Here is a 17,426-nt window from a genome sequence, read left to right on the forward strand (position 1 = left end):
GGGAGTTTTTTTCAGTAAATAATACATTTATATAGCACTGGAAAACAATTCTGAGCAACAAGTTTGTGTTTACTAGCAAAACAATACAAATGTAATATTACATATAATAACTGAAACAATTGTTTTCATTGAATGATCAGATTGCAACAGAAGCCGTGGATAATATCCGAACTGTGGTGTCACTGACTAGAGAGAGAACCTTTGAAGAGATGTACTCAGAAAGCCTGCAAAAGCCATACAGGTTAGATTATTATAGTTATTAGTAGTGTTGGTGAAATATCTCACTATTTGATTCGACAGCTATTCGATCAAAAAGTGAGAAATTGTCCGGGTGATCGAATGCTGAATTTGAACACCATTGAAGTCAATAGTGTGAGAATTTGGGATTTTTTTAGGGACTTTTAAGGGCCGCAAGAGCAATCAGATTGCTCTTGCAGCCCTTTACTAGTTGTATGTGTTCTTGGATAGAGTTTCTCTATCCAAGAACCCATAGTACAGCGCTGCAACAGCAATTGCTGTTGCCGTGCTGTGCTACTACAATGTGTTCTTGCATGGAGTATTTCTATCCAAGAACACATAGTAGTCATTGTGGGATAACCTATAAAAATAAAGTTAGTGAATTACTTTATTTTTTTTCAACACGTTCTTTACATTTTTTCCCCCAAATTTTTACTGTTGAATCCCGTGTTTTTGGGGTCAAACAGCCATATTCGAGTCGAGTATAAGGACAACCCAAATTCGAACACCAACACTAGTTATTACATGATTGTTAGTATCTCAGTTTTCCCAAGTAAACACAGATATGTTATCTCTCTTAATGTGCATTATTGAGGGATCACCTTTTCTGTGCCACCCTCTGACCTTAGGTCATGGCTGCTTATTCAAATAGTTAGTGTGAGGGATAAGGTGAGAGATTGCATGTTGTGATCCTTCTCTATTTTTCATGTGGTGGCACTTTTTTTTTGCAGTTTGTGCTGTTTATACATTTCTGCTGCCGCTCACATTTCAAAGGATTCATCAATTTACATTCTAACCCAGGGAATGCTCTTGTTTTTGAATTAATTTTTTTCATTAGAAACTACAAAGAAAGAATGCCCCGGGTCAGCAGATTTGATGAACACTAAAAGCACAATACTTGGTTATTTGCAGGCAGAAATGTACTTTAACAAAGAATAATAATATATAATTCCTTTTTGTTTCTCCAAGTCAAATTTTCACTGTCAATTGTTAAACTGTTATATTTTAGGAACTCGCAGCGTAAAGCTCAAGTGTATGGCATCTGTTTTGCATTCAGTCAGTCATTCATACATTTCACCTATGCAATAAGTTATCGTTTTGGAGCATTCTTGATTGAAACTAGAAGGATGACTCCAGAAGACGTATTTCTGTGAGTATCCTATTGTTTTTTTTGTAGATTTTACTGTTCATTTTATTTATTTTTTATGGTAGATGTCTTCTATGAAAGAAACAATGTAACTTATTACTTGAATAAGTAATACACCTTAGTAGTACACCTTATAGACATTGTATTGGAATGTTTAGAGGTTAATCTAGAATTGAGGTGCCTGCCTAGTAGGTTTGTTTTGCTTTTAGCATCTCAGCTTCCCTTGTTCGTTAACAGTAATCTTTATTGAAAACGTATCAAAAATACTGGGTACAGAAAAGAAAAAACAGAGTCTGAGGGAATAGTCAACTGACAAAACAGAATGATTATATTCAGAGAAGGTTAAAAAATAAAAATAACAAAGACAAATAAAATTAGCAGCAACATACAGATAATAACAGCTGTGAATAATTAGGAATAACCCCACAACCAGCAATATATCATAAATAAAGCGTTAACCGAGTGAGGGGCATGAAGTGCAGGAGGGAAAGAAAAGGAAATGGATGGGGAAGAATCTGTGCCTAAAGTCTGTATAGCATCCGTAGCACGCTGAGAGTCACAAGCCCCATATCACACTAAAAGGGCCGTGGATCCTCGGAGAGCATTATGACTAAGGGTAATCCAGGGGTCCCACACCTCCAGGGACCTATCACGTGTGTCTGTCAAAATACTAGTTAGGTCTTCATTGACCATTATTTTATCCAATATGGATTTGACTTCATTAAAGGCAACACTGTCTGACCTCCAGGCCTTGGTGGCCAAAAATACAAAAGCCATCAGCTTCCTGGAGGGCCGAGAGACCACCAAGTCTGGAAGGTGTAACAGAGCACACCAGGCATCTGGAACCACCATCCTATTTAACAATGTGGTGAGCAAGGTGTGGACTGATCTCTAGAAGCCAGCTAGCTTTGGACATGCCCACCATATGTGGAACATGTCCCCATTAGATTCACAGCCTCCAAAACAGTGACCCAAGGATTCGGGGTCAATATGTGCCATCCGAAAAGGTAACAGCGGCCAGATCCCCTTGTTCGATTTCCAGGTCATCTTCTCTGTTTGTAGATTTAAGATTTGAAGGCTGGTAACTTTGGAAAATAATGGATCATGCTAGGGGAAATAGATATGTGTAGACCGCTCAGATGAGAAACTAGAGCAACTAGCGACAAGGAAAGACTTTTAGTAACATGCATGCATGTTCTCAAAACCAAGCAATATCTCAAATATTACCAGCTATAATTTAAAAGCATCATATTTTTTTTAACATGATATTTTTATTGATTTTTTCAAAATTTTTGACAAAGAAAAAACAAACAAAAAAAACAAAATTAGGAACAATAGTAACATATGGGGAAGGAGGAACAAATCCTGATCCCAGCATATTTTAACAGTAACCGTACGGACCAGTTGCATAGAAACTTAGTAAAAAAAAATAAAAGATAAAGTTCCAAAAATTTCTCGCCTCGTTTATATATACCCGCAGTCAGGTCCTCCATTAATCTAATTTCGTTAACTCAGCACAGTCACATCCCTACTGAAGTGGCCAACACTTTCTTCCACAGGCTAGGGATGCAGGCCATCATATTTTCAAATTTGTAGGATAAAACAATACGTTGCAAAGAATAAAAGATCTATCCACAAACACATTTTATAAATGTTATACTAAGAAGACTTACACATACAATTTTTCAAGTGGTACAAATCATTTCTGAGACCCAGAATAAGTGAACCAAGGTTAAGTATACCCCAAAATGGCATTTGTTGTATCGATGGCATCATGTTTTGCAGAGCAGCGTCTGCTACCTACTACCTATGATCATACCACTCCCAAGAGAAAAAGGAGAAAAGAGAACAATTTTTTTATTTGATTATTATGCCACCTAAATGGCTTGACCAAATTCCATTGTGACTAGAACAAAATATGGGTAAATCGACTTTTATTGGCATTTTGAAACTACAGACTGTACAATCAATAAACAAAATGAAAAAGAAAATAGGTAAAATAAAAGAAACAACAAGTATGATATGCTAGTATTCAAAGACCATATAGGGGAAAATGAGCATTAAAGGAAAACGACCCGAGGGGCGCCTGGGAACAATAATGTAAAAAGAGACTACTGATATCAGGAATGTATTCTTTTGGTGAGTTGGGGGAAAAAAAGATTAAATCAACTATATGGATCAATGTGAAGTATTTGCCTCAGTGTTATCATCATCTGTGACTCTAAAGGTGCGTACACACTTCCAATTTTTATCGTTCCAATCGAACGACGAACGATCGATTGGGCAAAAAATCGTTCGTAAAAAAGTAACCAATGACGCCGACGAACGAGGAAACTCGTTGGAAACGAACGACCGGACCGGCGGATCGGATTGGACGACGATCGTTGAACATCGTTCGTGTGTACGGTCGTTCGTTGATCGTCCATGTTCAGAGCATGCGTGATGAACGAACGTCCGTTCACTTTCCTGTCGTGCACATAGTTCCTCTATCGCTTAAACGATCGTATCTATTGTGTGTACAATATCTACGAACGATCGTGTCGTTATCTCTATGTGCAGGATCGGTGCTATACGATCGTTCGTATATATCGTGCAGGAACGTTCGTCGTTCGTTTTCCAACGATAATAATTGGAAGTGTGTACGTAGCTTAAGTTCTTCTAGTCGCATAAGCTCGTTGACCCAATCAACTCAGAGGGAAAAGGGAGGCAGGCAGGTCTGCTTCCAGTATAGCAGGAATAGGTGTCTGGCAACAGGGAACAGGTACACATACATACATTTTTTCTGGGCTGCCAGGGTGCCAGGCAGAAGTGATAATATTGCGATCTTGGGAGAGGAGGTAATGATGATCTTACAATTCTGAGAATACAGAGAAAATCTCACTCCAGTTGGGCTTAATTACCGGACAAGATCACCAAATATGAAACTAGAAGAAATTAACTCACAATGACTTTTAAAATTGTCCCAAAAAAGTGCTAAGTCACTTCTAGGAAGGGTGATCTGAGCTGCTAACAGTTTGACCAAATTATTGTCAGTTCTGCTAGTAATTGTGAAGGGGAATTATTACTTCACAGTGCCTGCAGCTAATGAGGGCTTGTTTTTTTCACATTTGTCACAAGTTATAAATATGTAATTACTTAAATGTGTCCATAGTCTAGCCAATGGTTCATTTTAAGGAAGTATAAAAAAATGAGTTACTGTATCTGATAATTGTTTGCAGTGGGGCAGAGACCACAAGGTGGCTTTATCTTTGCTGGAGTAAAGCCAGTTGTCATGACCAAAGTAAATCAGAAAAACTATTTCACTTATTATATTATTACTAAAAGATATGGAAATATAGACTATGTACTGTAACTAAACAAAACATGAATGTAAATGTTTTTGAATCCCGTCCATTGATTGTCTAGTTACAGATTACTTATCACTAACCCAACTCTAACCAAAACACAAAATACTGTAGGTTTTGTTTGGAGCAAGTTTTCTACATTTGACCACCAAGGATAATAGACAGCCCAGACAACCTGATCCATCTACTTAATAAAGTTTAAAGCACAACAACTTTGTTTGCCTTTCCTGTTCTTTCCAATAACACTACTCATTTAATAATTCATACTAATTTTTGTTTACAGAGTGTTCTCTCTCCTGGCATACGGTGCGATAACAATAGGACAGACATTGTCCTTTGCTCCTGACTATGCTAAAGCCAAGTCAGCAGCTTCTCATCTGTTTGCATTGTTCAACAGTCAGCCAGCTATTGACAGCTACAGTGACCAGGGGAAAAAACTGGTAAGTCGAATAGATGAAAAGAGAGAAAATCATTCTTATTCATGTCTGTTCCAATAATCTAATGAACAGTAGTATCTTACAAATATTTTCTTTTGCTATAGGAAACATGTCAAGGAAACATAGAATTACATAAGATCACCTTTAATTATCCATCACGTCCAGATGTGCCAGTGCTCCAAGAGTTATCCATCAAGATATCCAGTGGAAAAACTGTAGCATTTGTGGGTAGCAGTGGATGTGGAAAAAGTACTTCTGTTCAACTCCTACAGAGGTTCTATGATCCCCTACAGGGGGCAGTGGTGAGACTTGTGGCTTTTTTTGTTTTATGAAACACACTTACAAGGCAGGTGCAGCTTTGCAGAATAATTCTGGCATTTGACAGAAAAGCTGGTCTCTATTAAAGTTAACTTTGACTATAACACGTTCTACACTTGGCTAACACAACAAAATGATCTGGCCATTGATATACGGTATGTATAAATACATTTGATCTAGTACCACCCTATTTACCAAAACATACTGTGGTGTAGTGTACATAATGGCCCTAATTTATTAAAGCTTTCCAAGACTGGACAGGGTACACTTTCATCAATTTTAAAAGTCATATGCTATTTATTGGCAGATGTTTTCAGTCCTGTACCAGATTCATCCTGGTTTGCTGAATCACCCAGCTTCAAGAGCTTTAATAAATCAGGCGCAATATACCCATGCTAAGTTACACTGTTCAGATCAGACCTTTCTTTCGATTCAGTAAAAAAAAATGATCTTGTTTTACACAGTACCTCAAAGAGTGATATAAAAAAAAGAACTGAAAATACATTATGTTCATCTTCAGTTCTGAGAATTCAGCATTAGTAGCAGTGCAGACATATGTGAAATCAAACTGCATGCAGGAAATATTTACTAAGCTCTCCTGAAAAGGTTAGTTGTCTGGCTCTTATTCAGATCCTATGAGCTCAGCACTTTCATGGTCAAATTCAGGTGATTCAACTTGTTGCCAAAAAAAAATACATAATACAAAATATTACATTATTATTATGATATAATGATCTAAGAACTGTATTATTGGAGGTGTTTTAAATCTACCTAATAATTTAATAAGATTATGTACATTACATTTCCACCTATGTATTCAACTATAGATTTAAGTTTACTGCAAATACTCTTAAAAAATGTTCTCTTTAAACAATGCAGAATTGTAAAGTTATTTATTATACTATATCATTTTTATCATTAATACTAATAGTATGTATTTTTACTTTTTTATGTTAGCTGTTTGATAATGTTGATGTGAAGAAATTAAACGTGCAATGGCTCCGGTCTCAGATAGGCATCGTGTCCCAGGAACCTGTGCTGTTTAACTGCAGCATTGCTGAGAATATCGCCTATGGGGACAACTCCCGTGTGGTCTCCATGGAGGAAATACAACAGGCCGCTAAGGCAGCCAATATTCATTCTTTCATAGAACAGCTTCCGGAGGTAATTCATTGTAAATCAGAAATATAAACTTTCTGCTGCAAGATTTTACTATGGCCATTATAGGCCCCTAATAAAGGGCCCTTGTGCACAAATAGAATTCATACTCATCATTAACATATACAAATGGCCTATTAGGAGAATTCTAAAGCTGTTCCCAATGCACATTTACTGTTTCCTACAACAATACACTATGCGCTTTCCCATTTTTGCCATTGGCATACTTGTGTCATTAAAAACACAGACATGACCATGACATCACCGGCATCGTTGAATTTAAGCTCTGGACAGATTAAGCTTGCTTTTAAGGATATTGTGCCTCAACAATAGGAACTGAAACTGATCGCTGGAGGAATGACACATCCCCTGCTAAAGGCATATGACTTTTCTTCAGGCGTTATGTGTCATTGTACATTACAACATCCCTAATGCCCAAGCAAATCTCTATCTGTAAACCCCAGTCCATACAAAATGCTGTAGCTAGGTTTGAATTTTTTGGATTGGGTTACATCACATAATACTAATAGTCCGATGGGCATATTTGTGAGAGTTGTGGGGAAAATAGGAATCTTTTCTAACCTCCAGCAGACATATGGGGTTTAAAAATATCCTCTTCTTATTTCAGAAATATAATACACCAGTTGGTGGTAGAGGAACTCAACTGTCAGGAGGTCAGAAACAGAGGATTGCCATTGCCCGGGCACTTATCCGAGCTCCAAAACTGTTACTGCTGGATGAGGCTACCTCAGCACTGGATAATGAAAGTGAAAAGGTAAGAAGGAAACTTTCTTTACTGGAAAAAGCAGCTTATACTATTTTGAATGAGGTTCTTGGAATTTTTGGGAATGTTTGATTAACAGCTGAGTCTGCATGTCGCATTATAGAAGACCCACACCTAACTGCATGATGATGAATTGTAATGCATGCTGAAGGAACTCCTCCAGAGTGGAAAGCTTTTTGTTACTTAACCCCCTTGGCGTTCTAATTATGTCCAGATTTTTACCCCAAAAGCAGTAAATTGTTTTGCATAGAAATTTATTTTACATTGAAGGCCTATAATTCCTAGGCATATCTCACCAAAATATGTCCAATTTTTAATACATTTAATTATGAACTTTAAATAAAAAAACACAAAAATCTGTTTAAACAAGGTTGCATAAACATACTGCAACGTGTAACATAACTGTACAAAAGTATAACATATATATATAATATCATTATATGTATATATATATATATATATATAATATGATTATTTCTTTGTATTGGATTCAATACAGTTATTTTGTATTGGATCCAATACAAAATACATAAACTGAAATTATTTTTTCAATGGCATTTTGAGGGCAAATAAAACAATGATGGTTTATACTTGAGTATATGCAGTACTTTCTTGCCAGATACAATAAAAGGTGCTAAGGTGAGCATTTATTGTTTATCATGTACATATTTCTCCTGATTAAAAAGATGAGATGTAACATAAGGAGGCAGAGGATGGGGGGTGAGGAGGTGGGGGCAGGCTGTGCTCTGTATTGTTTAAAGAAAGTGATGACACCAAAATGGCAAAAAATTATATTGTAATTTAAGGGTGTGGTTACTACACTGGTTGACACTGACTCATGACACAAAGGGGTGGTTATCTTTGTTACTAAAATGTGTCTCTTTTTCACGTCTAAAAAGCTTGGAAACTGTTACACTTACACATAACTTTTATCACATTCAGGTTGTACAACAAGCTCTTGACCAAGCCAGACAAGGAAGGACCTGCATCCTGATCGCCCACAGACTGTCCACAGTCCAGAATGCTGACCTTATTGTCGTCATGAAGAATGGGAAGATAATAGAACATGGAACACATCAACAGCTCCTGTCAAATCGAGGAGCCTATTATGATCTTGTGAATGCACAAACTATAACTTAATTAGAAAAACACATGGGAATGTGAGTACAAAATATTGGTTTACTCAATACGAGAGAAAACCCAAGAACAGAGTGTCTGGTACAAACCTGTGCCAAACATGGACGTTCTGGATTGTTACATGGATAAAGATCTGGATTTGGATGAAGGGTTATAGAACACAGGATCTGCTCTGATTGATGTGCGCAGCTCATTTCATACCTGATACAGAGAACCCTGAATACTGATGGATGACTCTTGTCTCTGCTCTGATATCAAACAGCCTATCAGAGATCCAATATTAGACAAAGATATAGAGATCTGATGTATATGAATGCTTATCGTAAGCATATCTCACGTTATACAATGTTTGCTTTGATTATTAATCAATGTAGGGACTTATTTTTAGAAACCTATATATTTTTAACTATTGTTTGCTAATTGGTTCATACAGTTTATTAAGGTTTACAACATAGCATGTTTTACTTACCTGGCAATTTTAGTGTTTTTTGAACTGGTAAAGATGGAAATTTGTTTGGAGAAGTTCAATATTCTGAAGTGCTTATGGTACCTTTTCTATTAAATACAGTTATTATTCTATTTTCTTTCTCTAAGTTGAACAGAATAGGAATTTCTTTGGATTTCTTTCTCATTTGTTATGCTCCATTTCCATGTTACTCATCTCTCAAATTAGAAAAAGGGAACCTGCTGTGACAATATTTGCTATTACTAAATGTTAGTGTTGGTGTTCGAATTTGGGTTGTCCCTATATTCGACCAGAATATGGCTGTTTGAATTCGGATAGACCCGACCCGAAAAACACGGGATTCGACTTTTTTTCTATTCAACTATTTCAACAATTTATTGAATGTGTGTGATTTGTGTAACTTTTATTTTTTTACAGGTTATCCTACAATGACAGGATGATTCCCATAGCTGCACAGCCGTGGGAATCCTCCTGCCTGTGTGGGATCCCCGGGCACTTTAGGGTAAATGAGGACAAGTCCCCCGATTCATCACCTCTAGTGTTCTGTGATTGGCTGAGGAAAGGTAAACCCTGATGACAGCTCAAGCGTCAGACTTGTCTTCATTTAGCCTCTAGTGCCCGGGGATCCGGTGGGACTCCTGTGTTCTTGAATGGAGAATCTCTATCCAAGAACACATACTATAGTTACACTAGGGCTGCAAGAGCAATGAGGGGAGTGGAGCTGTCAGCCAATCAGTAACCTGGTGGTTCATAGGAAGAATGCCTTTTAGATTGCTGTCCGGTGGGAATAATGTCATCCTAACAGATCTTCCATGAACCCAAGTTAAAAAACACTGAATTAGAGTAGTCATAAAAACAATGGATGGAGCATATCACTCCATTCATTAAATACACCTTTCGAAGAAAACAAGCTTCCCTTGATCACTCCCTGGCCAGAAACTAGAAAAGTTGTATAGATGTTCTCCCCATGTTTGTGTGGGTTTCCTCTGGGCACTTCTATGTCATCCCACATCCCCAAAACATGCTGGTAATTTGCTTCCCCCAAAATTAGTGGACTGTGTTAATGAATATAGGGACATTAGATTGTGAGCCTCTTTGAGGGACAGTTATTGCCATGACTATGGACTTTGTATAGTCTTGTGTAATATGTTGGCAATGTATGAATACAAGTTAATAACAATAAGGCTCTGCCTAGTGGACTCCGGCCTACGAAACTGCTGTGTCATGAACTTGTAAAGGTCACCTCTACTTGTTATTATTTTCCTAAGTACACTGTTTAAATTGGAAAATATAAAATATCACAATAGGGTGATAAGTAAATTATGTATAAGATGCAAGATGTTTAGTAGGCTTCCTAGGCCGGTTTTTGTGGGACTGCTAAATGTTCCCAAAACCCTATTACCAGATTTATTTAGGAGAAAACTAATTTTATATTTTACAAAAAAAATGTTCGCTTTTTTAACATATATTAATAAAAATAAAATTAATATAAATGAATAAAATGAATGAATAAAATGAATATAAAATAAATATGTCATTCATTCAATTCTTATCAATTCATTCATATCAATTCTTCAAGTTATTATTCTTTTGATGGTTATTTTTTTTTATTTTTAGAAATATAGCAACACAGTGACTAGTCACCCTTACAGGCCTTTTCTTACAAGTGTGCCTTTTGTTTTTTCTTATAGCATTATTTATCACAAACTGGAAAGTAGTCTTAACTTATAAAGCTTTCTATTACTTAGTGCCATGATTTGTTTTATATTCACTTTAAAATAATTATATCATTTACACAGATCCTAACAATTATGCAAAAAACATTGTTTTTAATTTTTATTTTGTAAAATTTGGCTAAGCAAATAAATCTAATTTGAATAAAGTATTGTTTCTTAATTTTAATTTCTTTCTTTTATAAAACATATTATACATTTACAGTATATGTGTGTGTATGTATGTATGTATGTATATATATATATATATATATATATATATATATATATTACTAATATTAATAGGAGAGCACAGAAGACACATTGCACAGGGTGTCATGGCTGGAGAGGATACACTTTCATCAGTGAAGCTGGGTGATCCAGCAAACCTAGAATAGATTTCTTCAAAGTCATTTGTTAGCAAATGTTTTGAGTCCTGGACCTGATCCATTCCAGGTTTGCTGGATCTCCCAGCTTCACGGATGAAAGTGTATGCTCTCCAGCCTTAGAGAGCTTTATTAAATCAGTCCCAAGGAGACACCATCACACCATACTCGGTAGCATTTTATTTAGGCAGCCTTCCTGCAAACCTTCAATTAGACAGCTTTTGTATTAACGCTTACAAAGAACCTTGGCATTGTATCCCACTGCCTTTCAGACCCCTCCTACCACTGACCCTGAACCTTCCTGCATCCCTGACAGTGTACCCCACCCCCCCGAAGGTGCATCTTTTTACCAGCCACCACCCCCAATCCGCCAACATCTCTGCCACTGTTACCCCTCTTCTTCCTAAACCCCTTGTCATCTTTGCAGAGACATAAAGAAAAGAGCGTGAGCCTGGGGTTTCTGAGTTCTCTTTCCTCTCTGCATTGTCCACCTTATCACCCCTTGGTGATGTCACCAAAAAATTTGCTTCAACCAACAGGTGACATTGGATTTTACCCCTAATTCCAGATGTCTCCTGTGTTTTCTAGGTGAATTGACAGCCATGCACTTGACAGCAATGGCCCAACGGTCAGTCCTCCAACTTATGGGGAAATTGTGTGTTTCAGGGGGAGGAGCATGGAGTTGCACACATCTGGGCTGATGTGCGCAGCAACAATTATCATGAAAAAGTCTGATATTAGAATTTATTATAATATTAAAGATGACACCACAATTTATCACTTCTCTTTCCTAAACCCTGTATAATATTGCAATGCAAGAAAGGTGTCCTTTTGTGGCCCAAAAAAAACTTCTTAATATGAATTGCAGCTGGCCCGCCGCTATTGCAATCCATAGTAACGTGGGGCCAGCTGCAATTCATTTTAAGCTGCTGTTCTATAGATGCGAGTACAATGCCGCTACTACATTTCCCGGCATCACTCGCGTCTATAGACCAGCAGCCTATGCGTGGACCCCGTGGAGTTTATACTGACAGGTAAACTCAAAAATCAGGATTATCAGGAATTATCTTAGAGCTTTTCCTATATTATTGTTTATTCTTTTGCCAAAGAATGTGAAACCAAATTAATGCAGCAATCTGTCAAAGTAAAACAATTATCTCAATAAGAAGAAACAAGAACATGTGAGAAGAGCATGCAGTAATATGCAGTGGATTGATTTAAATTCTAAATGAGAAGGAAAAACTTCCTCAATTTTTTCAATAAATTTCAAGTTTGGCCCGAGACTTGGTCTAAGTTTTTAACTTCGGCCCTCTGTGTATTTGAGTTTGACACCCCTGATATAGAGGAAATATATATATAGAAAGAGAGAGGAAATATTTACAAAAATATATTACATATAAATTCGAAATTAATTAAATAAAAATTATTTTCAATTTGAATAATTGTAGTGATAAAAGGTTGTTTATATTTTCACATATTGATGTACAATTTAGACTAGAACTAAACGATATTGTTTGGGTGAACTGGAACCTCTGATCTGCATTCACCTTATTTGACCTCATTGTAATATTCCACTGGGAGATTAGAACAAATATAGAGAATGTCAGGAGCAGGCTTCTAGTGCCATCTAGCGGCCAAATACTGAAACTAATATTAGAAATCCACAGGGAAGTTATATAAATTTATGGACGTGTAGGCCTTAAAATAACATTGGCAAAGAAAAATAAATAAAGGCCAGCCTGTAAAAGAATCACATACCTGTATACACATTATTAAACATAGACCTCTGCTACAGACCGGTATATTTGGAGACAATATTGTTATAATGAAATGTCAAGACAGAATTTATTTTTTAAGTTTTGTATAGAGCAGGGAAAGGTTAAAACCTCTATTAGGGTGTTTTTTTGTTTGTTTGTTTGTTTGTTTGTTTTTGCTATATGCACTCCACCAGAGAGATTTCCCTTCATTTCCAGTCCTGAAGACACAAAAGGAAAGAAGAAGAATAAAAATTTACATTTCAGAGAGTTGTTGCCAGAGCATTTTTTTCTAACCTATTGCATCATAACCCAAAATATTGATATTCCCCTCATCTTCTTAGTGACCATGATCACCAGGACAAATATATAAGGGGTGAAAGCCCATAGAGAGGATACATACAGAAATACCCACTTGGCAGGAGGTCTAACATTTCCCTAATTTATACCAAATAATGACAATTTTTTTGCCTTTAAATTCACTGAGACAGATACATTTTTCAGAAAACAAAGCATTCCTTGGGTGATATTGTCCTGCAAAAATTATTTTACATTCTATAGAAATAACAAAAATACATTGAACAAAAACATTTTTTTTTACTTATGTTACTGCTGGTAAAAAAATGCCTTTTTTCTATAATTGGTCCCTAAAGTTTGGATTCTGGTATGAACCAATGTAAATTTATTTTCAGATTTATTAATGTTTTTTTTCTATGTTGCACTTTTTTAAAGTAAAATAAAAAAATCCAAAAAAAATTAGGTTTTAATGTTTTAATGCTTAGAAATAGAAATGAATAGCTAAGGGCATAAGGGGAGCAAAGGGTTATTCTGGGCTTATTATGGGTAACTTATGGTTGTTTTAACTAACATCATAAGAAGCTCATCCCTGCATTTGAGAATAAATACAATGCAATAATATTATATGTAAATCATATTTCTTAATACTTTGAACTCTGTTTGGACACTGCTCAGGAGCTGAGATTTGCAGGCCATAATGGCTGAGGCTAGCGGCATGGGGAAGGGCATATGACACATACCAAGAAGGATTGGTTAAGGTGCCATCAAAGTCTACAACTAGTTGATAATACCTGTCAGCCCCCTGGGATCTTAGCTCCCTTGCAGAGCTACAGTTGCCTTTGGTGTCCTTAGCATGACACTTCTTGGTGTGTTAGATATCCATGGCCTCTTCTGCAGCAACAGCTGGAAACACATTGGTGATGATTTAGGACGGTCAGTTTCCTGACCTTTCAGATAGATCAACTTTCCTTACCAATCACATCATTGGCAATCCAGGACCATTGTAAGAATGCTCCCTGGGGGAGAAACCCTATCCTGGGGGATAAAGGGAGGCTGTCATTACTGATCTCAAGGTGCCTGGCTGTCAATGACTTCAACGTCTTCACAGTCAAATACCCAGTGCAATACTTTTGCTGATGAAGTGAATGCAAAATCAGACTTCTGCTCCACATACTTGTTCTGTATCAATTATTTGAAATATAATGAAATTTTGAATCAATATACTAGGTTGGAAACATTTAAAAACCTTCTAGGTACAACTTTTTTCTTTGAAAAAGTAGCTATGTTTTTTTAAGTCACAGTGCTGACATTAATGATTAAAAAGAGCAACAAGCATACAATCACAAATGAGTAATATATTTAATTTTTAAATTGTTCATACATTAAAAAAAAATTTCATTTATACAGTCAGTCAGTGTAGAGGCTGCTGATGATTGTCACTATTTCTCGCTAAACACTAGAAGGCAGCAAAGTAGCTGCAAAGTCAGCATCCTACCTACTGTATATGAAAACTCCACTTCCTTATATTGTGTATTTTAGATCTTTGGGTTTAGTCATTTAATAAACCAAAGCTGTCTAAAAATAAATATGTCTAATACATAGGTGCTACAGATGACAATCACGTCTAATATATGGCATCACTATGCCACTGGGGCAGAGGGTCTTACAATCTGTCTTCCCAAATCTGAATTTATCTTATTATCTTAGTTTGCCTTTTTTTACCCCAAAATGAGCACTGTATACTACAACTTCATTATATTGATTATAAATTTAGTGGGCAATAGGGGGGGGGGATAATATATTACACAATTATCAATACATCCCCTGTCACCAGTGTTGGGGTTATTATTAAGGTCACTAACACTTATGCTGGTGGTTATTATTGTGATGACTGACACCAATTCATGGGGTTTTTACTGTCTTCCAAAACTAATGCTGGGGTATTTATTTGCTGTCAATTACATCAATTCATCCAATTACACCAATACTAGGAGGTTTTTGTGTCTTCAGACATGGTGGGGGCTTTATTGTGGTCACTGACACCAGCGCTACGGGTTACTTTGTATTTACAAACACTAATCCTGGGAGTAAATTTTGCAGTTACTAACACCAATTCCAAAGGTTTTTATCCCTTCCATTGACACCATTTTTTATGGGTGCAGTCTATTCATTTTTAATATACCTCAACACACAAAAACAATATGATTTTGAGGACCACGCCTGAAGCCCTTTATATTTTCCAGGTTGACCACCGCTGGTTCAATCTCCAATGTAAATATGAAGTGGGTGTATTATGAAGTGGGAGCAATTTAAGCCAACCTCAAACCACTCCAGTGCTTCTGCTTTAAATCTTAAGGAGGAATCATTAAATACTGCCTGCAGCTAAATAGGTCAGTGAGGGTATTTGTTAAGAAATAATTCACCATTTGCTAAAAATGTAAAAAACTGGAATGTCCAAAGCCTTGCCACAGATTCACTTTAAAGACCCCTTACATTCTTGTGTAATATGAAGTATGTTAAATGAAGTGTGGCCCCCACTCTCACGTCTGTTACTATTTATAAACTGATTAGGTTATTTGCAATTTCCTCTTTAGCATTGGTGTTCCACTGCTATTTACAAAAAAGCTTGTCTGCAAAACATAAGAGGAAAAACATTTTTTTTAAATTCTCTTTCTAAGGACATCAGACAATACCACCTTTCAGCATATATATACCATTACATGAATATTCTCTCACCTACATATACTATTGTAGAAACTTCTCCTGTATACTGCAGATTACAGTCAGGTCAGCCATATAATAATTCTACAGTCGTAAGCAATGAAGCAATTAAGTTCAAGCTACTGCACATTATTTTTAACAGCATATTCTTGTGAACATAAATTATAGGTTGCAATGTATTGAACTAATAATATCTTTTTCAGTTCAGAGGATAGCACATTATTAAAATGTTTTAAGAACCCGGGAAGCCTTATTTCTTCTTCTTTTTTTTTTATTGCATTTTTTTTTAAATAAAATGTGTTGGAAGTTACTTATATAAACACTACAAAAGCCCATCTGCTGGTTTTACTTTTACAGTTTACTTTTTTAATTACAATTTATTTCCCTGACACTAAAAATAGATAAAGCACTATGATTCCTTCTGGTTAATTGCTAATTAGATATTTTAAAGGGCTACTCTAAGATTTATCCTAACTGGTAAGTATGAAGATGGTAGAGGGTAAGCTCTTCGGGGCAGGGTCCTCTCCTCCTCCTGTGTCACTGTCTGTATCTGTCTGTCATTTGTAACTTCTATTTAATGTACAGCGCTGCATAATATGTTGGCGTTATATAAATACAGTTTATAATAATAGAGGGTGGAAAATAGGGGTTTTCAATAATCCCATACCCTGCCCGGTATAGTAGGGGCCCATGACTATGTAAAAAAGAATTTTGACATCACAGCTCACCAACAAAGGAATAACTTTACTATTCATAAATTTATTTTACTATACATTTGTGTATAAGGTAAGCCAGGGCCCATATGAGTTCATAAACCTCTGCTGAACTCCCTTATTTTTATCAAACTTTATTTGAATCTAAAATTACTTATATGCAGGGTAAAATGAGCAGGATTTATTATAAACTGCATTTCCCATTTTTTGCTGCTGGACTAGAATTCACCCATTTTATTGCTAAAAATATTGCAGATCCTGTACGAGATGGAAGAAGTCACGTATGGTAGCTTTACCAGCTGGCCGAAATAAGTAGAGGGACACAAAGAGAGATCCCAAGGTCAACAAATTTCATCTATGTACTTTTAATTTCCAAAATATTATTTATTTGCTTGGCAAAATGCAAATTATAGTGTGGGAACATTTGTTTTAAAGTAAGACAGTGTTACCTGGAATTTCCCTATAAATTTCAGTTGAAATTAAAATAATTACAATTAAGTTTTATGTGGAACTAAATTGATGATATCTGATTCCCTTAATGGAAAAAGCAAGGGATTTTCTGATTTTCTAGCTAGTCAGGTATTTATGGCGAGCCAGTCACTCATGGCTATTGTAGTGAAGTGGTGGGAACAGTGCTGGCATTTAAATCTGCACAGTTTCCTTAATGGGTCAGCCCATCCAAATGCTTATTCGGTGATTGGAGGTTAGTGGAGAAATTGTTTCATATAGCTTTTTATAGCTCTCTGTGCAACAAATTAGTTCATTAAGAGCCCATTCACACTATGGGCCTGATTTAATAAAGCTCTCCAAGGCTC

The 17,426-nt window shown here is 36.2% G+C and overlaps 1 protein-coding gene across 1 annotated transcript in view; it reads left to right on the plus strand.

The window, feature by feature from the left end:
• The window catches only part of LOC140331493 (ATP-binding cassette sub-family B member 5-like), a 42,206-nt gene extending 31,295 nt beyond the window's left edge, over window positions 1–10,911 (plus strand). Inside the window, exons 22-28 of the mRNA XM_072412552.1 lie at window positions 141–241; window positions 1,247–1,387; window positions 5,012–5,168; window positions 5,270–5,467; window positions 6,441–6,647; window positions 7,270–7,416; window positions 8,368–10,911. Of these exons, the coding sequence (XP_072268653.1) occupies window positions 141–241; window positions 1,247–1,387; window positions 5,012–5,168; window positions 5,270–5,467; window positions 6,441–6,647; window positions 7,270–7,416; window positions 8,368–8,565 (1,149 nt within the window). The 3' untranslated portion in view covers window positions 8,566–10,911. The remainder of the gene's footprint in view (window positions 1–140; window positions 242–1,246; window positions 1,388–5,011; window positions 5,169–5,269; window positions 5,468–6,440; window positions 6,648–7,269; window positions 7,417–8,367) is intronic.
• The last annotated feature ends 6,515 nt before the right edge of the window (window positions 10,912–17,426 follow it).

This window comes from Pyxicephalus adspersus, chromosome 5 (assembly GCF_032062135.1).
Source record: "Pyxicephalus adspersus chromosome 5, UCB_Pads_2.0, whole genome shotgun sequence".
Lineage (NCBI taxonomy): Eukaryota > Metazoa > Chordata > Amphibia > Anura > Pyxicephalidae > Pyxicephalus > Pyxicephalus adspersus.